At 63.6% G+C, this 27,375-nt stretch overlaps 2 protein-coding genes across 11 annotated transcripts in view; one reads left to right on the top strand and one right to left on the bottom strand.

The window, feature by feature from the left end:
• On the top strand, positions 25-7,714 carry MPG (N-methylpurine DNA glycosylase). Its single transcript, XM_013987736.2, has 5 exons — positions 25-146; positions 2,461-2,694; positions 4,860-4,955; positions 5,066-5,270; positions 7,273-7,714. The coding sequence occupies exons 1-5, from the start codon at positions 111-113 to the stop codon at positions 7,674-7,676; spliced, it is 975 nt and encodes a 324-aa protein (XP_013843190.1). The 5' UTR covers positions 25-110; the 3' UTR covers positions 7,677-7,714.
• The window catches only part of NPRL3 (NPR3 like, GATOR1 complex subunit), a 62,255-nt gene continuing 42,524 nt past the window's right edge, over positions 7,645-27,375 (bottom strand). For 7 of the 10 annotated variants that reach the window (XM_021086960.1, XM_021086964.1, XM_003481079.4 and 4 more), the window contains 9 exons: positions 24,171-24,324; positions 22,999-23,080; positions 15,493-15,630; positions 14,625-14,781; positions 11,383-11,489; positions 10,968-11,097; positions 9,521-9,710; positions 8,760-8,952; positions 7,656-8,361 (listed from right to left, as the gene is read on the bottom strand). In XM_021086960.1, the coding sequence (XP_020942619.1) occupies positions 8,196-8,361; positions 8,760-8,952; positions 9,521-9,710; positions 10,968-11,097; positions 11,383-11,489; positions 14,625-14,781; positions 15,493-15,630; positions 22,999-23,080; positions 24,171-24,324 (1,317 nt within the window). In that variant the 3' untranslated portion in view covers positions 7,656-8,195. Of the gene's footprint in view, positions 8,362-8,759; positions 8,953-9,520; positions 9,711-10,967; positions 11,098-11,382; positions 11,490-14,624; positions 14,782-15,492; positions 15,631-22,998; positions 23,081-24,170; positions 24,325-27,375 lie in introns of all 10 variants that reach the window. The other 3 variants (XM_013987733.2, XM_021086963.1, XM_021086962.1) reach the window with 3 other exon arrangements.

Here is a 27,375-nt window from a genome sequence, read left to right as displayed (position 1 = left end):
CGCTCGGCCCCGCCCCGGATCCCGCCCCTCCGCGCAGGCGCCGGCTCCACCCCCCGGCTGCCCGGCGCTTCCGGGTCCGCTCCAGGGTGGGCTGCGCGCCGAGAGCCGCGATGGGGCCTCCGGGTTCCCGCGCGCCGCTGGGCCAGGTGAGTGCGCGCCCAGGGAACGCGCTCCTCCCTCGGCGCCCGGCCAAGGGCCAGGGTTCGGGCGCGACTGTCCCCCGGGGTCGCACCCCCACGCGCTGTGAGCCCCGGGCCGGCGAGGGACCAGTAACGTGCGCGCCGGCCGCCCCTCGGGGTTTGCAGTTCCCAGACGGGCGCCTGCCGGCGGGGGTCGCGCCGGCTCCGCTGTTCTGTTGGCCAGAAGCAAAGTCGAGGCCAGGCGCCAGGTCGCCCCTGCGATTTGGGAGGAGAGCCTGGCACCGGTTTCCTGGTGTAATTGCCGGACACTCGGAGGCTCAGGTGCTTCAGCCCGCCCGCCACGGAAATGACGCGGCACTGACCCGAGGAGCCACTTCGCCACTCCTCACTTCACTGCCCTTCTCGGGCGGATGCATGCTGTCCGCTTCTACGAACCCCCACTTGCTCAGGTTTGATGGAGTCCTGGCGGGTCCCTCTGACGCCCCCACCTAGACGGCTGTTTGCTGCCCTTCACTGGCTGGGCCCAGCCGGGCAGGAGACCTTTGACCCCAGGTTCTGCCCAGAGGCATCCCGGGTGGGAAGGTGAGTCTTGGTACCATTCAGTGAGTGCTGGCTGTACCCGGCCAGGCGCTTACCTGGCTTCTCCTTCTCAGAACCATCTTGTGCAGCAGGACGTTGGTTCTCCTGCAGGTGAAACACATGCACAGAGACCTTAGGTCCCTTTCTGGGGCAGCTATTGCTCTTGGCGCAATGGCAGGGTCACCCCACTGCTTGCTCTGAGGCAGGTTCAAATCCTCGGTGTGCAGTGGGGCGCAGAGGCCTCTCTGAACCTCAGACCCTGGGCAGCGCTGTGAGTCCCCCACCGCCCAGGGTGGGTCATGGCAGAGATCCAGAGCAAGCCCAGTGCCTCGACACAGGCTGGGGCCAAACCTGGGGTAGGAACAGGGGCCACAACGTCCCGGAGTCTGAGCCCATGGTGGGTGTTGGCAGATGGGCTGGGCAGCAAACATGGTCACGGCATTCTCCGTTCTCAGCAGCCTGGCGGGCTCTGGGCAACAAAGGCTCTCAGTACTTATATTAAAAATAATCAGGGTGTTCCTGTCGTGGCTCAGCAGTTAACGAACCCGACTAGTATCCATGAGGAAGCAAGTTTGATCCCCGGCCCCCCTCATCGGGTTAACGATCCGGCATTGCTGTGAGCTGTGATGTAGGTCGGCAGCTTCAGCTCCAATTTGACCCCTCTCCTGGGAACCTCCATGCACTGCAGGTGCGGCCATAAAAAGACAAAATGCTACTCCTACTACTAAGAATGGGTCTGAAGTTCCCACTGTGGTGCAGTGGGTTAATGATCCAGCTTGTCCCCGTGGCAGCGCCAGTTCGATCCCAGCCTGGTGTAGTGGGTTAAAGGATCCGGCGTTGTGTTGCATTGCAGCAACTTCAGCTCAGATGCCCTCCCTGGCCCGGAAACTTCCACATGCTGTGGGTGTGGCCACAAAACCTAAAGGACAGTCAGCTGCTAGGGATGCGCTGGATTCAGCCCCCGGGGAGGGTGTTTGCAGGCCCCAGTGCTCACCTGCTCTTGTCATCCGAGAGCAGCTGGTCCCAGCGTGGCTGGGGTGTGTGGTCAGGTTCCCGGGCCCTTTGGCAGCAGGTGGGAAGCAGATGGGGTGCTGGTGTCTGCAGACCTCGGCGTTCCTCGGACCTCACTGTCCTTAGACTGACATCTGGGTCATGAGGCAGAGGACAGTTGGGGCGTCATTGGGGGTCGTGCCCTGGGCACGTGGGCTGGGGTCAAGTAGACAGTCTGCCTGGTGCTCACGTGCATGTCAGTCCTGGGCCGTTCTAGGAGGGTCTGGCACAGTGGGAGCCCTGCTAACACGGGGGAGGGGTGTGGATGACTCAAGACCCACAGCCTGTTCCTGAACCCAGCCCCACCGAGGTCACGGCTGTTTGACGAGTCCTGGCCGGTGTCAGGTGCAAAGGGCAGGGTTCCGAAGTTCCCATAGGGAACACATGTGGGTGGCGATCGGAGGGTACCAACCCTCCCGTCCCAGGCTTGGTGCCACTGTCTCCTCCTCAGTCCCTGCAGCTGTTTGCAAACTGGGCCGTGTCACTCCTGCTTGTGGGTGACACATGGAGAAGAGGGGCCACCTTGTCACTGCCACCACCAGCCTGCCTTCACATGCAGTCATTTCCCAAGTGCCCCTGGGTCCCAGCAAGGGCCGCGAAGGTCGGGGAGGGCCCCTTCCCAGCTGAGGGGGCAGCCAGGCACTTGCGTCCTTGAGCTCCGGAGGTCATTGTTTGTCCTTCCCCACGACAGCTTTCCCGAAGGATGGGGCAGAAAAAGCAGCGACTGTTGACGGCAAAGCGGCATCAGGCCCCACCCGATGGGGCCCAAATATCTTCCTCCAAGGAGCCCCGAATGGCGCCGCCCATGACCCCAGGCCCCCAGCGCAGCATCTATTTCTCAAGCCTAAAGGGCCACCCTGCTCGCCTGGGATCCGAGTTTTTTGACCAGCCCGCAGTCCCCCTGGCCCGGGCATTTCTGGGACAGGTAACGTAAATGTAGCAGTGTGCCTTCTGCCGAAGCGGTCATCACCGGGTGGCGTCTATAGGCCCCAGCCCTGGCACTGCTGGGCTCACGTCCCTGAGCAGGACCCACCTGTCCTTGTGCAGTCGGCCACTCTGGCCGCACTTGTCCCTGCAGAGCCTCAGCTCAGTCACCTGGGGAGGGCCTGGGTCCAGGACCCACTGGGAAGAATGCTCATTGCTAGAGGTGCCTGCCTGCTCTGTTCCACCTGGCACGGGAGCTTGGCCCTGGCCCGCCTGGGGTGGCCCGCAGGGCAGGCGTCTCATGGGGACCACAGTCTGACTGTGAGGGGCTGCTTTTGCCCGCCTTGTGCCCTGACACAGGGCCCCTACTGGAGCTGCCCAGCATCAGGACGGTCGAGACCGCCTCCTCCCCACAGCAGCTGGCAGTGCCAGGGCTAGCTCCCCAGCATGGAGCAGGGAGCAGGATTGCCTGGGGCCTGTGGGGGTGGAGCCTGTCACCACGCAATGTGTACCGTGAAGGTGCCCTAGCAGCAGCACTGTGGCCACATCCCTCGGAGCACCATCTGGCTAGCCCTGGCTTCCTGGTCTCCTGGAGGTTCCAAGGCACCCCTCTTCTGTTCTTTTTTTTCTCTCTTTTGTTGTCTTTTGAGGGCTGTACCCGCAGCATAGGGAGGTTCCTAGGCGAGGGGTCAAACCGGAGCTGCAGCCACTGGCCTACACCACAGCCACTGCAACACCAGATCTGAGCCGCCTGTGACTTAGGCCACAGCTCACGGCAACGCTGGATCCTTAACCCACTGAGCGAGGCCAGGGATCAAACCTGCATCCTCACGCATGCATACTAGTCAGATTCATTTCTGCTGTGCCACCACGGGAGCTCCTCCTCTGTGACCTTTAGGTCCAAAGGACCAAGGAGAGTCGGTTTCTGTGGCTAATGGGAGATTGGTGCCAGGAACAGATCCTAAGGTGTGACGTAGTCAAGAAGGGACCGGAGTGTGTTCCCAGAAGGATGCTCTCAGCTGCAAGCCCGGGAGGTCCTTCTCCAGCGCCTTAAGGAGGGTTCAGGGACTCACCTGAAACGGCTCGTGGCGGGTTAGAAACAGCGAGGGTAGGAGGAGGTAGAGACGGGAGCAGTGAGATCCCAGGCAGGGTTATCGGCCAGCAGAGTGGCGGGGAGCACTGGGCAGTGAACCCAGGCTTCCCGCAGCTTCGGGAGCAGCTTGTTAAAGGAAAAGGGGTGGTTTCTCTTTTTAGCACGTTCTGCTTTTAGCACAGGGCGGTTCACGATGGAGTAAGAAACAGGGCAGATACAAGCGACGGTGTTACAGTTTAGCTGTTCCTCCAGCCTTTCTTGTCTTGCCGCTTTTTCATTTTGTACAGTTAGCACCTAAGGTGGTAGGCGGGGACTGCAACAGGTCACCAGCCCAAGGGCCTCTGTGTCCCCCCTTAGGCTCCCACACTTGCTTGAGCAACAAGGGGTGGACAGGGCAGTGCCCGGCAGAGAAGGCAGCGTCTCACCCCGTGTGCCCCTTTGTTTGGAGGGGGCTTTCTCAGGGCCCCCAGGGAATGTCCTCGCAGCCCCCTTGACTGGGCTTGAGTCATGCCCTTGTCCTCAAGCAGATCATGGCAGGCAGCAGCCAGCGACAACCAGACCACTCTGGTGTCCCCTCTGGTCTGAGAAGGTGCTCCCTCTCTGGGCCCGCCACCAGCAAGGGGACATCTGGGGGCGGGGCAACCAGAACACCCGCCCTCCGGAAAGGACCTCGGTGACATTCGGGACAGGAAGCAAGATGGCAAGGACAGGGCCTGGGAGGCACAGGGACGCGGGGAGGAGTGGCCCCTCTGACCAGGGCTCTGAGGTGGCCTGGCCCAGCCCAGCGTGTGAATGCCCACAAGCCTTCTGGGCCTTCCTCCACCCGGCCTGCACCACCCCCCGTGCTGGGGGGCTGTGTGGCGAAGGGGGGCAGAGGGGTTCCGGGTGTGGAGGCTTCGACTCCCAGTGCAGGGGCTCTCCGCAGGCCCTGCCCGGCTCCCCTGCTCTGCTGGCCCGGGCGCCCAGCCCTCCAGGGACAGCCCCTGGCCACTGAGCTCTGCCCTGTGCTGGGCTGGCCCCTCTCCCCTCCCAGGTGCTCCCCAGCCCACCCCTCATGGAGCTCCCTCTGCCAGGGCCGGGGGCCGGGCGGGGTGCCACGGGCCGTGTCCTCTGCAGTCAGGCCGGGTGATGAAGCCCAGGAAGGCCGCACCCTGCGGACCAGACATTCGGTGAGCAGGACCTGCCGTCCAGCAGGGCCGAGGGGACAGTGTGGGGGACCTGGGGGGCGAGCCGGGCTGTGGACAGCATGGAACGGGCCTTTCCTTACTGCCCCATGCAGGTCTTGGTGCGACACCTGGGGGACGGCACCGAGCTCCGTGGGCGCATCGTGGAGACGGAGGCGTACCTGGGGCCGGAGGACCAGGCTGCCCACTCGAGGGGGGGCCGGCAGACACCTCGCAACCGCGGCATGTTCATGAGGCCGGGCACCCTGTATGTGTACCTCATCTACGGCATGTACTTCTGCATGAACGTCTCCAGCCGGGGTGAGCGCAGCTGGGCGGGGGCTGGCAGGGGCACAGGGAGCACCCTCGCTGGGCCAGGCTGGGGCTCCCGGGGAACAGGGGTCACGGGGGGCGTGAGCACGGAGCCAGAGGGTCCCACGAGCCCACCGCCTGCCCAGTGCGGCCTCAGAGGGGCCGATGCCGGGGGACGCCGGGGCGAGATCACTCGGGGTGAGCTGGGCTGGGGCAGGAGCCTTGCCAGGGGGCCGGTTACAGGTCCTGCCCCCCTGGGGAATGGGAGCCCATGCCCGCAGCCATCTTTGGCCATCCCAGCTCTGGGCACACTCCACCCTGGGTGGAGGCCAGAGCGGCCGATGCAGAGAATCAGGGGCACGGGGTGCCACGTGTCAGGTCCTGGCATAGAGCTCCCATGAGGGCCCACCTGCCTCTGTCCCTCGTGAGGACGTGGCTCTGCTTTCTGGGCGGTGCATGCCTGGAAGGAAGAGCCTGTCCTGCCAGAGCCACTGCGGGCCGGCGGCCCGTCTGCCGGGCCCCCGCTGCTGTCCCAAGATGAACAAAGGCTTGAGGACGGTGAGGGGCTGCTGGTGACACACATGTGGAAAGATCCCGACGACGTGTGAGTCGGGGTTGCCCCGAATGGACAGCTGGGGATGCCTGGTGCCAGGGACTCAGGGCGCCCACGGCTGGGCCTGTGCCCAGCAGAGAGCAGGTGTTGCATGAACCTGAGTGACAGGACCGCCCGGAGGGCCCTGTTGTCTCCGGGAAAGCTTATTCTGGTCACCAGGCTTCCGTCGTGGTGGAACCAGCCCCTGGTAGGAGGGGAGGCTGCACCTGACAGGAGCCCGTTTGCTGTGGGTACGATGGGCAGGGCAGGTGTGGGCGGCACTGTGCCTTTCTGGTCACGTGGCCAGGATGGCCCAGGAACGGCCAGGTCAGGGGTGTGGTCAGGGCCCTGGGGCACCCAGGTGGGGTGAGGGTGTGGGGGCGGCTGAGGATGGACACTGCCTGCCTGCCCACGGACGGAGGCGGTACAGAGGCCAGGAGAGCAGGAAGGTCCGTGGGCCCAGGGTGTCCTGCTTTTGTCAGGAGGCTGGACTTGGCTCTGCTCCAGCAAAGGAGGCTCAGCGGCTCCTCCGCCCCGTCTGCGGGTGGCACTCACTGCGCTCAGGGTGGAACAGAGGGAGCCTCGGGGCTGGTGAAGGGAAAGGCCCAGGAATAGAGAGACGGAAGCCACTCGGCTCATCCTGAAGACCTTTGGAAACCAGCTGCTGAAGGGGCATCTGGTCACAGCCCCGTGCTGGCTGGCTGCGCAGGAGAACCAGCTGCCACGTCCACTGAGGGCCAGCTCCTGGGTTCTGATGGGGAGGCCTGTGTGGCAAGTGGGACTGGCCTGGCCACACCTCAGGTGGAGCCCCTGACCCCTCACAAGCAGGGTAGGCTAAGAGTGGGGAACAGGTGTCCCAGACAGTGGCCTTGCTGAAGGGTCAGGGCTTTTCTGTCCAGGGCTCAGGGAGTAAGCACTGTCCCCACCCTGGGATTCAAGGGATGTGGGCACACGTGTCAGGGAACTCCCTGGTTCCGTGTGTCCCTGTGCCGTCCCTCTAGGGGCTCAGACTAGTGGGGGAGGGGACCCCTGGGAGGGGCCAGTCAGTCTCCCAACCGCGTCATGCAGGGGGCTCACCCGTGTCCCACACGCACCATGGGTGCTCTGAGCCAGCCTGCCAGCTTCCCCATTCAACTGATGCCCATTGGAGGGGGGGAGCAGATGGGGGCCCCAGGGTTTCCCTTACCAGCCTCACAGGAGTGCCAATTGCCAAACCATAGATGGCCAGAGAGCTCCATCCCTCTCACAGGCCACCCAGCTGGTGCTCAGGTGGGCACGGGTGCCCGCAGGAAGTGCTGTGCAGGAAGGAGGCAGACAGAGAGCCTGGACAGTGGGCACACTAGGTGTGCCGGAGCTCTGGTGGTGAGGTGCCCTGGGGCAGGTGGGCAGTGGCCTGGGCAGGCTCCATCTCTCCCACAGGCGACGGGGCGTGTGTCTTACTGCGAGCGCTGGAGCCCCTGGGGGGCCTGGAGGCCATGCGGCAGCTACGCCACACTGTTCGCAAAGGTGCTGCCAGCCGAGCCCTCAAAGACCGGGAGCTCTGCAGCGGCCCCTCCAAGCTGTGCCAGGCCCTGGCCATCGACAAGAGCTTCGACCAGCGGGACCTGGCCACGGATGAGGCTGTGTGGCTGGAGCGGGGTCCCTCAGGGTCTGGTGAGCCAGCTGTGGTGGCAGCAGCCCGCGTGGGCATAGGCCACGCAGGAGAGTGGGCCCAGAAGCCCCTGCGCTTTTACATCCAGGGCAGCCCCTGGGTCAGCGTGGTGGACAGAGCAGCTGAGCGGGACGCGCAGGCTGGGCACAGACCTGCTCATGAGGAGTTTTAATTGTTCAGAAACGAAATAAATGCTGTGCTTCTAGAAAACTGTCGCTTGGGCCTCAGCCGGAGCCCCCTTGGCGGCCGGCTCTCCTCTGCGGGAGGACATGGGGCCAGTCCGCACGCATCCTCAGGCCCGAGGCAGCCTGTGTGCAAGAGCCCCCTGCGGACTCACGTGGGAAGCCGAGAACGCACGGTCCCCAGGGCCCCACCAGCTGCAGGACGTCAGTCCCGGTCCTTGTGCCTCACATGGCAAAGGGAGGTGACCGCTAGGCCAGAGCCTCCTGGTGAGGCAGCCGGGGGATGGTGCCCGCGGGCACACAGAGCGGGCCAGACAGCCTGGGGAGAGGGCTCTGACACACCGGGGGCCATGTCAGGGGGCGCGTGCAGCTCACTCAGGGGCGTGAGCCCTGGACACTCCCCACCCAGAGCCTCACGGCCTCTGGGCCAGAGCAGGGACCGGAGGCCACAGCCTGCAGGGGCCAGCAGGGCCCCGGGGAGGGGGCAGTGCCCGCGTGCTCAGCTCGGCTCACGTGAGCAGGGCCTGGAAGACGGCAATGACCGGGTCCTCGTGCGAGGTCACCACCAGGACGCTGCGGAACTTGTCCACGAGCGCGAGCAGCTGCGAGCGCCGCGTGTTCTCGTTGTACATGATCTCCTCCAGGTGGTGGCGGCCTCGGAAGTAGTGCAGAAGCCTGGGGTGCGGGGGGGCAGGCGCGCCGGTCAGACCCGCCAGGCCACGTCTGCCCGCCGCGGCGGCCCTGGCGGTGGCGGCCTGGGAGGCAGAGACCTGCCAGCCGGTGGCTTAGTCCCTGACCCCTTGAGGCGTCCAGGACGCCACATGCCACGAGTCTGTGTCCCCTGTGATGGGGGGAGCCCAGGCCGAGTCTGGGGAGGCATCCCTGCCCAGCCCACGCAACCCAGAAACACTGTTGCGAACCAGAAAGCTGGGCCAAGACACCCCACACGCAGGCTCTCGGTGGGGACACCTGCCTGCTGGACACGCCACCTCTACCACGGAGGGCGGTCCGCCACCAGGGGCTCTCACTGAGGTCCACCTTCCGTCCCAACCCGGAGCCCGCCCCTGCCCCACCTGGCAAACATGCGGAGGTCCTCGGGGTTCTGGGCCGCGGGCACGCTGAGGATGGCCGCCCGCTCGTGCTCCGACAGGCTGGCCAGCAGGCTCTCTGTCACCCTCCTGTTGAGCGGCGAGTCCCCGCTGGGCAGCAGCTCCGCGCTCGAGTTGTCCATGCTGGGGCTGGTCAGTGTCATGTCATCACTGCTGGCTGGGGACGGGCACCCGTCAGGGAGCGGCCGGCCCTGCCACATGCACCCTCTGCGCCCAAGGCGGGCCTGGTCCTTGAGACCCCCCCACCCAGCGTGGACGGTGGAGCCCGGGCAGGCCAGGCAGGCGCCTCCCCCGAAGCCAGGGCCCTGGGGCTCGGCACTGGTCTCCGCCTTCGGGGGGCACTGGCTTCAGCAGCTTTCTCAAGAAGGGCCACTGAGGCTTGGGCCATCCTCCCAGGGGGGCGTGTGTCTGCGCTGACCCCAGGCGGGGGCGCGTAGGGCCGGGCCAGGCTGCTCCCGACTCAGCGAGGCAGAGCTACCTCCTCAGGGAGGCGGGAAGCAGGGCTTCTAGCCTCGGGGCGGTGGGGTGAGGGGGCTGCCCAGCAGGAAGGGGGCGTCTGTGGGGACACGGCTGCCCGCTGAGGGGGCGGCTGTGTGTTCACATGCAGCCGTGTGAAGGCACCAGGGCCGCTCCCTGCAGGGTCCAGGCCGGGCCTCCCGCCTGTCCCAAGCGTACCCCGGGTTCTCACCCCCCCACCAGACAGATGCCCTGGGCAGGGGTCCTACTTGGGGAGCCAAAGCTGAGGGCGTTGGGCGTGCTGAGGCTGCGGCCGCCAGCCCTGGTGGACAGGGGCATGTCGTCCTCCCGGGAGCGGGGCTCGTCCTCGCCGGGCGAGGCCATCAGGCAAACATAGGTGTGCAGCTGCACCAGGAGCCTGCGCTGCAGCATCCACACCACCATCTGGATGAGCTGCGTCTGCGGGCAGGCGGCGTGAGGCCCAGGCCAGGGCGGAGCCGGGGCCTCGGACCCGCCTCGGAGCATCGCCCTGGACGTCGGAACAGGGGCGCCCGGCCACTGGCCGGCTTTGCGCTCCAACTCCCGTCCAGGGGGCACCGGGCCGCACGCCCCCCGCCCACCCCATCACAGGTCCAGTTGCCCAGAGCTAAGGGGTAGGCCCTGCAACATGGAAGCCCCACGGCTCTGCCTCGTCCCCCAGCCCACAGGGTTCTGCAGCCGGGACACTGCTCGGCAAGAGGCCGTGGGCAGCGGCCCTGAGGGCGGAGGGTATGTGCAGGCGGAGGAGCTGCAGCGGCTGTGAGCAGGGAGGTGTGTTCACGGGCTGCCCCTGTTCTCAGACCCACCCCAGCCTGCTTGTCCCTGGGGGTCCCCTCTGGGGAAGGCCCGGGCAGACCTGGAACAAGCTCAGCCCAGAAAGGCCACCTGCCCCCGGCCACGAGGAAGCATCCTCTGCGGAAGGGGTGGGGGGCGCGTACACACACACACACACGCGCGCGCGCGCGCGGCGTATCTGTACTCAGCAGGCAGGACCTGGCGCGGTTCCTGAGAACCAGAGGTGCCACAGCACATGGCACCTGAGGACTGTCCTGCTCAGCGTCTAAGGGAACTGACCAACAGCACCTCCGCCTCGGGGAGGAAGAGGGTTGCTCTCAGGACTGGCCTTGCCTAACGGACCGGGCACTGCCTAAGGCATCGAGAACCCGGGCCCCATCTCCGCCGGGGGTGGAGGGAGGGAGGGCACCCTCGGCCTCACCTCGCCCGCACCCTGCCCGCCCCTCGTCCTGACCCAGACCCACGTTCCCCTGGACGAGGAGATTCTGGGGACCGACGAGCCCAGGACTTCCACTCACAGACCCTGTGGCCAGGGGGACCGTGGCTGGGGAGGGCTTGGGGACAGGGCCCAGGCTCCGTGAAAACCGAATCACCCCTGCATCCCCCCATCAGGGACCCCAGGCGGCTCTGTCCGCCCAGCAGTCACTGGTCTCCTGCCAACTAGGCTCCGAACTCTCCTCCACGCCTGAGCTGCCCACCCCAAGCAGGGAGGGTCCGGAGGGGCAGAGCAGGGGGGACAAGGACGGCACCAACGTCTGCAGCCGCCCTGGCAGGACACGCACCACCCGCACAGCGAGCCCCTCCCACCAGCCAGGGCTCAGAGCGCTGCAGCCTCAGGGCCCGGCACCAGGGGCGACGCCTGGGCGGGCTGCTGACGCTCACCTCTTGCACAGGGGGGGCGAGGGGGTTCCTCAGTTCCGACAGGGAAATGGGCAAGGAGAACTTGGCGAGGACCGACGGCAGGTCGTGAGGTGGGAACTGGCGGGAGAAGTGCTCGGCCAGCGGGGAGAACCTGGGGACAGGGGCGAGGCGTCCGGGAGCTCAGCCGACCTCCGCTCCGTGCAGGCACCCGCGCCCTCGCCAGGAGCCCGTGGTGGGCGGCAGGGGGTGCAGCACGGTGGGTGGACCGGCATGGGTGCAATGAGGACAGAAGCCAGCTGTTTTCCCTGCACCACAGCCCCTCCGAGCCCCCAAGTCAAGGCCAAGGCCCCTGACCCCCCACCAGGTGCCCGAGGGTCACGGCCAGGGGCGGGAGCTGGGCGTGCGGGCCTGGGCGCGGGCGGCCGGCGGGACTCACAGACACACGCTGGCGTGGGGCGACAGCATGTAGACGTTGTTCTCGCACAGCGGGTAGATGACGATGGCCTTGCCCCAGTAAACCAGGTGCGCTGCCAGCTGGAAAACCTGCGGGCAGAGGTGGCCGGGAAAACAGTGCCCACGGGCCGACCCACACGGTCCCCACGGCGCACAGCGACACGCCTTCCTCTCACCGGTCCCCGTGCTGTCCTGGCCGGCAGGAGCACGGGGATGCCTGGGGTGCCACAGGTCAGCTCAGCTAAGCCAAGAGCGTGGCTACACAGCCTGGCAGAGGCTGGCCCCTCTGCCCACCAGGTGCCCAGCACAGGGAAGGGATCCCTTGTGACAATGGATGTGGATGTCACGGCACCTGCCCCCACCCCACACGTCATCCCTGAAGAATGTTCCCCTGTCCTGCTCTCCTGGACGCTCAGACTCAGGATGGCACAGACCGGGCGCTGTGCAGGAGGGGAGGCCAGGGTGAGAACATGGCACCTGGTACTGCCCGTCCAGCACCACTGCAGTCACAGGCCTCCAAAGGGGAGCAGCCCTGTGCAGGCTCTGGGCACGCCGTCACCTGGTCCGCAAGCAGGGCTTCCAGTGGCACTGCCCACTCGAGACACAAAGGAAACTTCGGTTCCACCGCTGACCCTCTCCCCTCTCACCCAAGTCCCAGCGACAATGGCTCAAAGGACACAGGCCTACCTCCCTCCGTCTCTGCCACCCGCCTCCTCTCCCTGCAGGCAGAGCGCCCCCTGGAGGCCAGAGAACTGAAACTGGAGCCCTGGGACTCATGGCAGCGCTGCAACCTGGGTGTCGGGTGTCGCAGGCTGCCCTGCAGCGGCGGCTCCGGGAGACGGCATCTGCCTCTGGCTGCAGCGTCCCGTGACCACAGGGGTCACACCCCTGCCTCACTCTCAGGACAGCCCACCTGGATCCTTGCGATTCTCCTCCCGGTGAGGAAGGGCACACGCACGGGTCCTGGGGTTAGAGCCGACGTGGAGCCACCACTAACCCATCACAAGTCACGTGCACTGGGACCCTCAGAGCCACTCAAAAACCATGTGTTAACATACAAGGAGAAAGGATCTGGCGTTGCCGTGGGCAGACACGGCTCAGACCCCGCGGCGCTATGGCTGCGGCAGAAGCCAGTAGCTACAGCTCAAATTCCACCCTAGCCTGGGAAGCTCCAGGTTCAGCCCTGGGTTCATGCCATGGGTTCAGCCCTAACATACAAGTGAAAAAAACGTACAGAAAATGATTGCAGGAACCTACAGTGTTCCTGCTGGGGGTCGGGACTGTGGGAGACTTTTCTTTTTATGTCTCTAATTTGCGTCATATTAGAATTTTTTTTTTTTTTTTTTTTTTGTCTTTTTAGGGCCACATCCACGGCATATGGAGGTTCCCAGGCTAGGGGTCAAATTGGAGCTGTAGCTGCCGGCCTACACCACAGCCACAGCAACGCCAGATGCTTAACCCATGGAGTGGGGCCAGGGATTGAACCCGCAAGCTCATGGTTCCTACTCGGATTCCTGAATTTTTTTTTTTAATGACTGCATCTGTAACATATGGAGGTTCCCAGGCCACAGACTGATTTCAAGCCATAGCTGCAGCCTACACCACAGCTGTAGCAACACAGGATTCCTTAACACACTGTGCTGGGCCAGGGGTTGAACCGTACCTCTGCAGCAACCTAGGCCACTGCAGTCGGAGTCTTAACCACTGCCCCACAGCAGGAACTCCCTCAATTTTTTTTTTTCTCTTTCTTTTCCAACCCTGCCCCACAGCATCCGGAGTTTCCAATCCACGCTGCAGCTTCAGCAACATGGGATCCTTAAACGCACCAGCCAGGCCAGGGATCAAACCGGCTGGAACTGAATCTTTTAAGAAAGAATGTAATAGTTTTATCATGACAAAACCCCTCAAAATACTTCCTCACAGAGCCTCTCTGCCTGGGGTGGAACATGAGTGATTTAAAATCACCTGGGGGACAGTCCCACAGGAGGCGGTCACTCCCTCCCCAAGGGGCCTCCACTGGGCATCTGCTGCAGGAAGGGGCTGTCCCAGAGGCTGGGAGGTCCACGGCCAGGGCTGGGCCCCAGGAGCTTCTGCAAAACCACACCAGAACCAAACTTTCTGATCTGCACAGGGCACAGGGCGGTGGCGTCATGGAAGGAAACAGCCAGGATCCCCCCGGCCAGGCCGGAGAGCGGCAAGTGGACGTCCAGGGAGACCCGCAAGGGTGCAGCAGGATATCCAAACAGCGTTCTGGTCGGGCAGCCCCGAGGACAGGGAAGGCAGCCCCTTCGAGAGGTGCAGACACGCACAGGCCAGCTCGGCGGCTCACGGGGAACGGCTGGTGCGTTTACGGTTGCCCCGGGGATGCTAGGAAGGCAGGATGGGGACACCGTGGGTGCCGTCCAGCCCAGGAGCACAAACAAAACACCACGGCAGGGCTGGAGAAACACTCTCGGGTGGGGGGGGCGGGGGGCAACAGAGGTCATGGGGTAGAGACAGGAGGGGCTCCTTCTGGGAGACAGAGTCCACATGGCTGCCCTGGGGAAAAACGGCCTGAGAGGCAGGCCTGGAGGTCAGGCTGGGGAGCAGAGGCCAAGGCTCCTCCTGGGAAAGCTCCGCCCTTGGCCTCGGCACAGCGCTGGTCCCAGGGCCAGGCCCTGCTGCCCCCTGGCGGCCACACGGTATCCGTTCCAGGCCCCAGGGCCACCCTCAGGCTGTCACGTGGAAAGTCCCCTGTCCCTGGCCTCCAACCTCGCCCCTGGCTCTGCCAGGCTCCAACCGGATCCCCGGCCAGGGCCCAGGGGCCCTCGTTCAATCAGAAAGGGCAGCCCACGGCACGGGGCTCAGCAAGGAGGGAGCATCTCTCACAGGACATAGGACAGCTTGCCTGCGCCCCGCCCCACGGGTTTGGTCCTGGCTCTGCACGGCTCCGGGGTGGGCTCAGTGCACCCTGCATGCCCCCCAGGGCTGGTGTCCTGTGCTGTGCAGCCGCCTCTGCCACAGCCACATGGCCCCCACACAGGCAGCAGTCAGGCCCGCGGCCCTGATCCCAGGCCTGACTCCAATTCCAGAGCCTCAAGCTCAGGTCCACCCATCACCAGGGCAGCCGAGCAGCGGCCCTCGGTTGGACAGAGGCCCCCGGGGGGCAGCCTAAGGTGACGTGCCCCCCCCGTCCCCCCGTGCTGGCCAACCTGCCCACCCAGCGTGCCCCAGGCCCCCAGGTACCTGCAGCAAGGCCAGGTCTGCATCCTGGGCCAACTGCTGCAGGTTCTTCATGGCGGATGTGGTCTTGATCACGCGCACCAGGGCCGGGGAGCAGTCGAGGGGGAGCTCGCCCAGCAGGGTCTTCTCGTCACTGAGCAGCAGCAGGGCGTGGTACGGGCTGTGGAGCAGGGTCCCGGGTCAGCGGGACGCACGCTGTGCGCTGCAGCCCACAGGCGCCCACTTCAGACAAAAGGGGCCGAGGCGGCAGGAGGAGAGGGGGCTGCGTTCAGAGCCTTTAAAAACCTGCAAAGGAGCTCCTGCTGTGGCACAACACGTTGGGTGGCATCTGTGGAGCACTGGGACACAGGTTCAATCCCCGGCCCGGCTCAGAGGGCTCAGAGGGCCGGCTCAGAGGGCGCTGCCACAGATGCAGCCTAGGGCTACAACTGCTGCTTGGATCTAATCCCGGGCCCAGGAACTCCGTATGCTGCGGGGTGGCCAAAAAACTTTCTATAACGTTCCCAGATTCCTTTTTTCAGTTAAAAAACATCTGAGGCCTCGGCATGGGAAGGGGAGAGGAAAGACTGGGCTCAGCTCTTTCCTTGCAGGAAATCAGTTAAATAAAGAGACAGATCTCACAAGCTCCAACTCAAGTGGGGCGGAGGCAGTAAGAGCATGAAGACGCAGCCGTCCGGTGCCAGCTCCCGGCCACACGCTCTGCCCCCAGCCCTGCCCGGGCCCGAGAGCAAAACCAGACATAAACACGTTCTCACTCCATAGACCAGTTTCCGGGGCCTGAAGAGCAAAGGACGAGCTCGAGGACACAGTGCTGGGAACACCCTGGCAGGTGCCGGAGGGAAGGGCCTGGCGGGCGCGGGCTGGCACTCACCGGATGGCCTTCAGGCTCCGTTCGATGGCCTCAGGGGGGATGAGGCTGGCGGCCGCGTAGTGGATCTTGTGCGGCAGACAGAAGCTCACCTCCAGCCAGCTGTTGACGTGTAGCCGAACCACACCGGACGTGCAGAGGCTGCGGAAAGCGGGCCATCAGCCGTCCGCGCAGCGGCCCCAACCACGCGCTCGGGCCACACGGCCCCGAGAGTGCGTCCTCCCAGCACACGGTGGAAGCTGCAGGGGCACCTGTCTGGGCAGGAAAGCGCCTTTCCAGACGCCAGCACGTTGAAAAGAAGACATATGAGGAAGCACGCAGGAACCATATTTCTGACTCGCCCTGGAGTCTGTGGTCCAGCCAGCGCGCCAGGGTGCCAGGGAAGGCTCACGGAGACCCTGTGCACCAGGGGCCTGTGTTGGAGGCCTCCTCTGCCCACCCGCGGAAGGCCCGTCATAGCGGGCAGCCAGGCAGGGCAGGGCCTGTCTCCAAAGAGGTGGGCAGGAGAGTAAGGGTGGTGGTGCCAAAGCCCCCAGGGACACCACAGCCACTGGCCCTCGGCTCACGCCCTGGGACAGCACTCTGGCTCTTGCAGGCCCCGACCTGGCTCGGGGCAGACACGGCCAACCTGGCCCCGCCCTTTGTTTCTCAGGCCCATCCAAGGCCGCCCCGTGGTTCTCAGGGCCCTCACACCTGCCCTCGGCCACGAGCCCTCCCTCAGGCGCCACCTTTTCAGTGGGGGCGCCCTGACCCCAGTCCCAAGCCCCAGGCTGCTCACTGAACCGCAGGTCCACCTGCCATGTGCTGGTGAACCCGGCTGCTGACCAGAGGCGGTCGTGAGGGGCACTGCCCTCCACGTGGCTGGTAAAGGGGGGGTTCGTGGGGCACTGAGCAGCGCTTCCCAGTGGCCCACTCCAGGTGCAAGCTCTCAGGAAGTCCCTGCCCAGGAATAGGCTCCTAGTGGCCGTGCACAGGGAGCCACACACCAAGCTGAGGCACAGCGCCACAGAGAGGAGGGCGCAGGGCCCTGTGCCCTCCTGGCAGGTGCCCAGGGCTCAGGGCCCGCAGCACACAAACAAAGGTGCTGGGTGCTGCCCCGGGCCCTCCATCTGCACTCACAGGCCGTTCTTACTCCCCTGAAGCCTCCAGCATCCCCACATCCCTGCCCAGGGGCCTGGCAGAGTCCAGGGTCAGCAGGTTCCAGTATAAAAATAAGACTTCATTGTCTCCATCAGGGATTGGGCGACAGGCAGAGAAACCACGGAGAGAACACACAGCAGGGCTGTGACCCCGACCGCCCCCGGGCTCCTGCCAACCCCAGCGCCCGCCCCTCCCAGCCTGCCCCACCACCAGGGCGTCAGGAGAAGCAGGCCCTCTCCCGGGGCCGCCCCCGCGGACTCCCCCTCGAGGGATGTCCTCGGGCCTCTAGCGGCAGGGGTGGGACAGAAGGGGGGCTGACACTGCTCCTGCTTCTTCTGGACCTGGGCTCCAAGGCAGGACATCTGAGCAGAGGCTCCCGGGGCCTCCTCGCTCCTTGGCGAGGGTCCCTGCGGGCTGGACAGCGATATCGAGCCCAGAGAATCAGCCCCGAAGGACCAAAGGTCACACGAGAGACCCTCTGTCCCCGGGACTGAGCAGGAGGTACGAGCTTAGCGTGACGTGTCACACACACACTGATGAATCACTAGAGTACATCACTGCGCATGTCACAGGTACACGTTAACACATACAGGTGTCACACGTGTAGACGTGTACTATTAGCTGTGCACACGCGTGCCGAGGGAGGGAGGGAGGACCCCAGCTCCTCCTCCGTGCCCTTTGCACCTGCCCAGGAAGCTGGGGCTGGAGAGCAAGGAGTCCTTCCCAGCCGGACTCTCGAGGCACCAGCGTCAGCAGTGAACACCCAGCCGCCTCTCCTTTCAATTGCAGCCCTGCCGGCTCTGCCCTCGGGGGCCCGGTGAGGGCGAGGGGGCTCCAAGACTGGCGACTCGGGCCCTGCACGTGCGGGGCTCCTGCCAGCGGCGTGGAGAGAGACGCAAGTGACGGCAAGCAGTGGCGTGTGAACTTAAGACGCCAGCGAAGTTGACAGGACGCTATGACAGAAAAATTAAAACTCCTGGAGTTCCCGTGGTGGCGCAGTGGTTAACGAATGTGACTAGGAACCATGAGGTTGCGGGTTCGATCCTTGGCCTTGTTCAGTGGGTTAAGGACCAGGCGTTGCTGTGAGCTGTGGTGTAGGTTGCAGACGCGGCTCGGATCCTGCGTGGCTGTGGCTCTGGCATAGGCCAGCGGCTACAGCTCTGATTCGACCCCTAGCCTGGGAACTTCCAGATGCCGCGGGAGCGGCCCTAGAAAAGGCAAAAAGGCAAAAAAATAAAAAATAAAATAAAACTCCTACAAAAATTTTTTTAAATGCTGTGAATGTCAAAAAAAGAAAGAAATTGACAGAACTTGTAAATCAACTAATAAAAATCTTTAAAAAAGTTTTTGAAAAAGCAGCAGCCAGGGAGCAGTAAGAATGGGGAGGGCAGAGCAGGGGGGTCGGCAGCAGGTCAGCCGTGGGGACAGGGACAGGCCTTGCAGCGGCCCCGCTGCATCTACTGCCCCAAGCCCGGGCACACCGGCGGGCACCCACACCGCTGTGGGGTCTCTTCCGGAGTCCCGCCCGCGCCTGGTCCCTGGTTTCCGTGTGAACTTTGCTCCACTTTCCCACACCCGCCACCTCCCCGGGGGGCCTGGCATGGAGGCTGCTGCCTCCTTACAGACACGCCCAGCTCTGCAGCGTGTGGCACCCAAGGGCCAGCTGCCGGCCCAGGTGACTCCCTGGCAACACCTGGAAACCCTGGCTCACTGCAGTCTGTCAGGAGGAAAGAGAAAAGCCTGTCCCTGTTTATTTTATTGAGTTTTTATTTTTATGGCCACATCCACAGCATATGGAGGTTCCCAGGCTAGGGGTCGAATCGGAGCTGCAGCTGCTGGGTTACACCACAGCCACAGCAACACCAGATCAAGCCGCATCTGCAACCTACATCACAGCTCACGGCAAGCGGGGCCAGGGATCGAACCCATGTCCTCATGGTTCCTAGTTGGGTTTTAAACTCGCTGAGCCACAGCGGGAGCGCCCGTTTTTACCGTGCAATCTGGGACAGGCCTCTAGCAGAAGAGGGGTTGGGCCCGAAAAGGTCCGGCCAAGCTGCACTTCTGTTTGCAGGACAGTTATCAGCTTGGTCCTAAGCTGCTGGAAAAACACAGCCCCTCACTCAGCTCTGCCCAGACGTGAGGCCCCACCCGGCCTGCGCCAGGAGATAGAAGCTCCTCCAGAGCAGGGCCTGAGGCAGCGCCCTGGCCTGCACGGCTCTTATCTCTCACAGCCCAGGCGGAACCGCACAGCGCACCCGCACCCACAGGCAGTGGCCCAGAAAGAACAGAACCCTAACCTCACACCCTCCTCCAGTCCCACACTGGTCACCCTTCTCCTGCCCCAGGCCAGGGACCTTCGAGGCCCGGCCCCACACCCTCCGGCCCCTCTGGTCGCAAACACACAGCGGGGAGTGGCTGCACTTGACCCATGAGGTCTGGGTGGGCTCCCGACACAGCTGCCTTTCATGGGGACAGGGACCAAAACGCCCAGGACTTGCACACGCTGGCTCTGGGCAGGCAGCGCCGCGGGCAGCAAAAAACAGGTGGAGTCCCTGGCGCAGCCAACACCACCCATCAGCCAGGCCCTGGCAGTGCCCTGGGCCCCGGCCTCGGCAGCTCTGAGAACCGTTCGACGACTCAGGCCCCGTGAATCCACAGCCGCATGACTCCTACTGAGTCCGCCGTGAGCACGTGCTAAGCACAGGTCTGAGCTATAGGAGTGAGGGGACATTCCCGACCACGTGGAACGCTGTCACCGAAGTCATCAAGCCACAGGGAGACACACTGCCACCTGTATTCACAGACCAATGTTCTGGGAGAGTCACACTGACGCTGCGTTCACAGGCACAAAGCCCCTCAGGCCCTTCAGCGCACCACACACAGGCTTTGAAGACAAGAGCCAAACCAGACCCACACCCCCGCCAGGTCGCAGCCTTAGCCGCTCACCTCCGCTCGGAGAAAACCCTGCCCAGGGAGCCGCCGGCAAGTCTCCACAAGAAAGGGGCTCTGTGTCCCCTTCCGAGCTCCAAGGCGCCCCCTGCAGGAGCGGGCCAGGCCAGAGGGTCTCCTGGGCCATCTCTGAGCCGCTGTGTCACCAGGCAGGGTGGGGTACAGTGGAGGACCCTGCTGCCCAGGATCGTGCAGAAGCACTGCTGGCTTCCCTGGGGTGGGTCTGGGACCCAGGATGGGAGGGAGGAGGATCTGGAGCCGGAAGGGCGGGGGAATCCTGGGAGGAAGCATCCTGCCCAGTGGTGGACCCTGGGAGCTGTTCTTGCCAAAAACTCTGCTTCCTGGCATTTATGTTTTTATTTTTGTCTTTTCTAGGGCCGCTCCCGCGGCATACGGAGGTTCCCAGGCTAGGGGTCGAATCGGAGCTGGAGCCACAGGCCTACGCCAGAGCCACAGCAACGCTGGATGCGAGTCGCGTCTGTGACCTACACCACAGCTCAGGGCAATGCCGGATCCTTAACCCACTGAGCAAGGCCAGGGATGGAACCTGCATTCTTACGGATCCCAGTCGGGTTCATGAGCTGGTGTGCAATGAAGGGAACTCATGGTCTGCCTTTAGTTTGAACTCCTCGCCAGCCTGACTCGGCCTGCAGTCTGGCCTAGATGGGGCGCACGACCAGTCCCACTCGGAGAGGGTTTCTGACCCCAGCTGCCCCGAGAGCAGACGGCGGCAATTCTCTCACTACAGAAAGACGTCCCAGGGGATGCAGAGGATTGAGGATCTGGCAAAGGTGCTGCAGCGGCTCAGGGTGCTACTGTGGCACGAGTTCCATCCCCAGCCTGGGAACGTCTACCTGCCACAGGTGCCGCCGAAAAGAAGAGGAGTTCCCATTGTAGCGCAGCAGAAACGGACCTGACCAGTGTCCACGAGGACACAGGTTCGATCCTTGGCCTCGCTCAGTGAGTAAAGGATCTGGCACACCCGTAGGCCGTGGTGTAGGTCACAGATGTGGCTCGGATCTGGCGTTGCTGTGGCTCTGGTGCAGGCCAGCAGCTACAGCTCCGATTCGACCCCTAGCCTGGCAACCTCCATATACCGCGGATGCAGCCCTAAAAAGACAAAAAAAACAAAAAAAAAAAAAGAGGAAGAAGATTTTGACGCAATCATGTGGGTAAAAGACAGGGTCAGACCCAAGAGCAGAACTCCGTTCTGGGTTGAGACCAAGGCTCCACGGGAGCTCTCCAGAGCAGGGCGCCAGGAGCCAAGACAACCAGGTGGCCCAGGGACGTCTCACGCTGCTCTTCCACCCCTGACACCCAGAGTCAGCCTGCCAAGAAGGGCAACGCCAGCCGTGCCATGTATCCGCTCCCCTGCAACAGGAAGGCGCCTGTGCCCCCGCAAGGAAACAAGAGAGGGGTCTGAGCAGGACCCTCCCAGAAAAGCAGGATGCTCCCCACGTGAGAGCGAGGACAGCTGCGTCAGATAAAGCCACACAGAGACACCGGTCTCCACCCATCCCGGTGGGCAGGCCCCAAAAGCCCACCCAGACCCTGGGGGACAAAGCCCAGGAGGTGCTGCTGGAAGTGAGCCTGGGCCACAGAGGAAGCGCGTCCACACCGCAAGCACACTCCACCCTCTCGGCCCACTCTCAGGAGTCCGTGTCGCGGACACAGGGGCACTCGCGCAGAAGGACAGCCGCGTGGTCGAGCAGCGGCTCAGACCAGCAGGAGCCGAGCGGGTGGCGCCCAGGAGGGCAGGCCAGCCGTGCAGCCAGAGGTCAGTCCTTGTCACCAAGAAAGACACAGGCATCCAGGCAGCACGCTGAGCTGAGGCGGGAAAGGGCCTGCCCGCGTGCCCTGACCCCGCAGGGACACCCAACGAGGGGCTGCCGACGCCACGCATCCTGCCACCAGGAAGGGATAGAAACCCAACGCTCTGACTTTCAGACTCAAAGGACAAGCGACTTTCAAAGGTTTACATTAATGAGGAAAAAAAGGACGGAAAATGACCAAAATGTGGCCGTGATTATCACTGCGTGTGGGATTGTGGGTGATTTTATTTCCTAAATGTCCACAACACACACACATTATTCATGAAATCAGAAACAATACCATGGAGTTCCCGTCGTGGCGCAGTGGTTAACGAATCCAACTAGGAACCATGAGGTTGCGGGTTCGGTCCCTGCCCTTTCTCAGTGGGTTAACGATCCGGCGTTGCCGTGAGCTGTGGTGTAGGTCGCATGCGCGGCTCGGATCCCGCGTTGCTGTGGCTCTGGCGTAGGCCGGTGGCTACAGCTCCAATTCAAACCCTAGCCTGGGAACCTCCATATGCCGCAGGAGCGGCCCAAGAAATAGCAACAACAACAACAACAAAAGACAAAAAGACAAAAAAAAAAAAAAAGAAAGAAAGAAACAATACCAACACTTAGAAAAAGGAAAGGGAGCTCCCACTGCAGCTCGGTGGGTTAAGAACCTGACACAGTGTCCGTGAGGATGCAGGTTCAGTCCTGGCCTCGCTTAACGACACAGGAGCAAGCGTCCATCCCTGGCCTTGCTTTACTGGCCTCGCAAGCTGCGGTGCGGGTGGCAGCTGCGGCCAGGATCCGGCATCGCCACTGCTGTGGGGGAGGCCTCAGCTGCAGCTCCGACTCCACCCCAGCCCAGGAGCTTCCGCAGGCCGCAGGCAGGGCCACAGGAAGAATAAAGGGAAGGGATCTAGATGAGCGGCCGCCCCAGTGCTGCCGCTGGCCACGGCGCTCAGATCTACAGGGACGTGGGGCCGCCTGGAGGATGCAAACCCCTGAAAGCCGCCGGCGTGGGAGGCCGAGGACAGCCCCACACCTCTGTCGGTCTGTCTGGCCATACACCCGGCGCAGCGCGGCCCCTCCCAGGCTGAGAAGGCGAAGCCGCCAGCCAGGCCTCGGGCACCAGCCCCTGCCCTGCCCCGCCGCAGACCCAGGGCCAGGGAGCAGCGGTCAGAGCCGCGAGCGCGGACGCCCCTCGGAGAGAAAAGGGCAGCTCTGCTGGTCCCTGACGCTCAACCGTGGGGCTCCCCTGTGTCCCAGGGCCCTCGCTCAGGGACCCAGACCCCCACACCCCAGACGGGGGCACACGGCCAAGGCCGGCCCCGCCCCAAGCCCAGTCTCCTCATGGGGTCGGGGGGTGGCAGGGGGCAAAGGAGGGCCTGGAGCCTGGCCCTCCGTCCCACTCAGGAAGCGTCACTGAGCCCATCAGGCCTCGGAAGCGCTTTCAGGCTCCTGGGCGAGCTCGTCTTCTCAGGTTCACTGACTAAGAGCCATCTGGCGGTGACTGTCCCAGGCGGGCACCGCCCGGGCCCTCTGCCCATCTCGGGGCACAAGAGGACGGCACCCAGCCCGGGGAGGCCCAGCCCACGTGCGCGGTGCTCAGGCCCCGCCTCACCTGTCGTAGGCGTCCTTCAGGTCCCTGGCCAGCTTGCACTTGGGCAGGATGTGATGAAACGGCGACTGGGGCCCGTCAGGAGCTGCGAGAACAGCCACAGAGATTCAGAGCCTGCACCGCAAGGCGTCTGTACACTCCGGCAGGGAAAACGCCTTCAAGACAAGTGGGACCTGGAGTTCCCATTGTGGCACAGCAGCAATGAATGCGACTAGTGTCCGTGAGGATGCAGGCGCCATCTCTGGCTCGGATCCCGTGTTGTTGCCGTGGCTGTGGCTTAGGCGGGCAGCTACAGCTCTGCTTCCACCCCAGGCCTGGGAACTGCCGTATGCTGCGGGTGCAGCCCTAAAAAAAAAAAAAAAAAAAAAAAAAACAAGCGTAACCTCAAGAGAATCTTCAGTGACTTAAACCAGGTCAGGGCAGGGCCTGCTCTGCACGGGACCTTTGCCCTCGCCCTCCCCACCAGCACCACCTGACCGCGCGGCCATAGGCACCCGAGGAACAAACCCGTTCACAGCCGTCGTCTGCAGCCCTGACCCCGCGGCTGGCCCACCCTCTCTCCCACACACGCCTACACTGCACACTGTGTGTTCAGATCTAGAGTCTTTTGCTCATCTTTCCTCGTGAATGTTTAACAAAAATTACATATGTACTTACTAATTAGGATCTAGCTGGCCAAGACAGAAAATATATTACATTTTGACAACTAATTGTCAAACATCAACCAATTTTTACCAAAAATGCCCCGAGTGGGACAGTTCGGAATGGCCATCACTACTCGTACTTCTTGCCAAAATCAGACCGGGCCCACCCGCACCCCTGTCCCCCGTTTTCTAGCTACAAAGGTGCCGACCAGAGCAGAAGGAGGGAGAGTTACGGGTGGGGTCTCTGTGCTCAGAAATGCCTACAGTTTGCCAAAGCCTCACAGGGATCTGCCAGGATCCGTCGGCTGAGGATCCGACCAAGTTCCCTTCAATTTGGCTGAAAGCCAGGAACTGGCAGCGGCCCACTCACCAGCCCCGTGTTCCCGCAGCCTCTCTGCAGCCTTTCTGCTGCAGAGATGGTCCCCGGGAACAGGGCCAGGAAGTCACTCCTGGAACCTCAGTTCGGGAGGCTGGGCGCGCAGCTGGGACCTTACTCAGCGTCCTGCGTGCCCGGGCGACTGGCTGGCTCACCGTCGGCCATGGCGGAGACCTCGTCCTGCAGCGCCAGGATCAGCTTGGCCTCCCGCGTGAGGTACTGGCAGCGGCGCTCCTCGTGCTGCAGCACAGTGGCGATGCGGCGGGACAGGTTGTGCAGACAGCTGATCACTGATGGGTCGGCGTTGGCCTGCAGGAGGGAGGCACAGGCGCTCAGTGAGGGCGCCCCATGTCGGGTGCCACCACTGTCCCCAGCCCCGCCACTGCCCGGCTCACACCCTAGCCTTCGATGGAACAGCCGCCTGCATGGCTGCAAGATGGCTCCGTGGCCTCCATGGGGACAGGGACTCCTGTGCTCAGGGCCCCATGGCAGAGCTGTCCAGGTAGACCGGGGACATTTGGGCATCCGCTCTGGGCCTGGTAGAGGCAGGCCAGGGGTGCAACTGGAGGCAGAGACTCTGCCACCCACCTGCGGTGTGACCCCAGGTCCCAGGCTCCCATCTGAGCGCGCCTCTCCCTCCCCCATGAGGGGGACACATCAAGAGCTCAGCAGAGAGCCCACCCAGGGCGGGGCCCCACCGTGTCTGCAGGCGGCAGCGTCTGCTGAGTGTTGGTGGACAGGACTGGCTAGTAGAATTTGGTAACACAGCCTATGTCACAACAGGGACAGCGTGGGAGACCAGCAGAGGCTACCTGTTCAATGAAAACCTTCCATCCACAGGTACACGCTTCCCAGCGGGGGGTTCCTGGCTAGCAGGACAAGCTGGCAGGCTCCAGGCCACCGCCCTGCTCCCTCCTTGCCGCTGAGCTAACTCTGGGGCCTATCGGGGCCAGTCAGGCAGGCAGGTGCATCTGCCCAGGCCAAGGGTGGGGCAGGCGGCCGTGGAGTGGTCAGGACGCTCCACGGGGCAGATAAGTGGCCAGCCGTGACGCAGCGCTTCAGCAGCCCGCCAGGGCGGCTGAGTCACCCTTCAGGGTGGAGGTGTGGCAGGGAGAGGGCCAGCGCTCCCCTCCTGCTTATCGGGCGGCAGGGCCCTGCGGCACGTGTCCACGGCCAACACCGGACCTAGACTCAGTAACAAACACCTTTACCCCCTGGAGCCAGAGATGCCGCCCCCACTCCTGGCAGATCTCACGTCCCCACGCACGACACGGCCCCCGCAGCCCAGCTGTGGGCAGAGGTCTGAGGGCCAACTCCGAGCCGCGCCCGCCCAGGGCAGCAGCCTGCCCCTCCGCACCAAGGCCGCCCCTCAACAGGAGGATCTGGGCTAGGGGTGTATACAACTGCCTCAAAACAACTTTTCTAGATTCTAGAAGAATCTGTGCAAACCCCCTCAAGCAGAGGGAGGGCAATGCCTGGGCCTGGGTTTATCCCTTGAAGAACCGTCCAGTCACAGCTAGGAGGCTGGCCCTCAGCCGGGGCCCCACAGGCTGGGGCGGGACAGTGGCAGGCGAGATGGGGTCCACCAGGCGAGGCTGGACGGCAGCAGGGACAAGGGTGCCCGCAGAGCCGGGGTACGGGGGCCACACCCCTTGACATCTAGGACGCCCCAGCCCTGAGTGGGACCCTGAGACACGTGCCACGCGCCTGTGTGACACAAAGCAGCGTCAGGCGCAGGGCTCCACCTGTGAGACTTCTCAGCCCTGAACCCCAAACCCAGACATGGCTGGGCCTTGACAGCTGACGTGCAGCTGGCAGGACACAGGGTTGGAGCTTCCCGAGGGACAGAGGAGGGCGAGGCCCCGATGGCAGAGACCTGGGGTGCACGCCATGCTCGCGCGCTGCTTTTCCCCGGGTTCAGACGGGCCGGCCAGGAGAGGCTGCGGCCACGTGCCGGAGCCATCGCAGCGTGTGCTCTCAGGCCTGGTGGAGAATAAACGTCCCTCCCGCTCCCAGAGATGCCTCCTGAGGCACAGAGGAGGGAGCAGGCGGGAGGTCTGAGGCCCGGCCTGAACTACGGAGCGGCAAGGCTGGGGCAAACGGAGCCAGGGTGCAGAGGGGCGGCGGTGCGAGGTCAGAGACAGAAGCACCGCGGTGGCCACCCACTGCCACCAGGGAGGTTGGGTTTCAAACTGCTCAAAGGACACAGCGTGTGCATGCTTCTAGGACAACCAGAAAGAAGAACCCCTCTGCATTGTGGACAATCCCCTGCTCTTCGCCCCGGGGGCTCGGGAGGTCCCACACGGGCCAGCCCCCTGCCGCTTTAGCCTGGAAGCAACCACAGGCCTCCAGCTCTGGCCTCGGCACTCCTCGCCTTCAGGGCCCACCGACGTGCCAGCGCACGAACCACCCCATGTCTGTTCATCCCCAACGGCAGGGACAAGAGTTATTTCCAGCCTCCTTATCGTAAAAATCTTTGTACAACTTGAAAATCTGCCTGTTTTTCTTGACGGCCATATCCAGGGTGTCACATTCTGCTATCACCCGCCGCGCCCCGGTGACGAGGGCCTGCCCCACACCCAAGGTGGGGCCGCGGCTGCCTCTCCCTGCCCGTCCCACAGGGCCTATCAGCGCCCACAGGGGGACAGCGCTGGTCGTGGTTTGGGGTTGTCTGCTTTTAACTTCACTGTGGGGACAGCTGCATGACGTAATGACACAAGTATGTCATAAAAGGGTCCTAAGGACTCAAACCCTGCACACGTGCGGAAAGGACAAAGCCACGGCCTCCTTGGGGAGCCTCGTGCCCATGGCTCTGTTCTGACCAACGAGGTGGGCCAGTTTAAAAGCCAAGCCCCGGAGTTCCCGTGGTGGCGCAGTGGTTAACAAATCCGACTAGGAACCATGAGGTTGCGGGTTCGGTCCCTGGCCTTGCTCAGTGGATTAACGATCCGGCATTGCCGTGAGCTGTGGTATAGGTTGCAGACGTGGCTCGGATCCCGCGTTGCTGTGGCTCTGGCCTAGGCCGGCGGCTACAGCTCCAATTCGACGCCTAGCCTGGGAACCTCCATATGCCACGGAAGCGGCCCAAAAAATGGCAAAAAAAGACAAAAAAAAAAAAAAAAAAAAAAAAAGCCAAGCCCCTTTCGATGGAGAAGCAGCAGCAGCAGCCCTTGCTCAGCACTGCTCTAAGAACTACTCGGTGAGACCTGTGGTCCCTCCACCGAGGGAGCCTGGGGGGAGGCCGGGGGGGGGACACAGACTGCAAACGGCACCAACACTCGCAGGGCCCTTCCTGCCCAGTCTCACTCCTGCCGCTCTGAAGGCTTCAGAGCACCTGCTCCTTGTCACCAAGACCTAGTC

Source organism: Sus scrofa, chromosome 3 (genome assembly GCF_000003025.6).
Source record: "Sus scrofa isolate TJ Tabasco breed Duroc chromosome 3, Sscrofa11.1, whole genome shotgun sequence".
NCBI classification, from domain to species: domain Eukaryota; kingdom Metazoa; phylum Chordata; class Mammalia; order Artiodactyla; family Suidae; genus Sus; species Sus scrofa.
This window is presented reverse-complemented; position numbering and strand designations above follow the sequence as displayed.

What these genes read in the sequence shown, in the direction of transcription:
- MPG (XM_013987736.2), top strand. Translation starts at nt 111, where the DNA reads ATGGGGCCTCCGGGTTCCCGCGCGCCGCTGGGCCAG. An exon ending in CCCGGGCATTTCTGGGACAG is followed by an intron (nt 2,695 to 4,859) that starts GTAACGTAAATG and finishes TCCCTCTGCCAG; the next exon opens with GGCCGGGGGCCGGGCGGGGT. An exon ending in CATGAACGTCTCCAGCCGGG is followed by an intron (nt 5,271 to 7,272) that starts GTGAGCGCAGCT and finishes TCTCTCCCACAG; the next exon opens with GCGACGGGGCGTGTGTCTTA.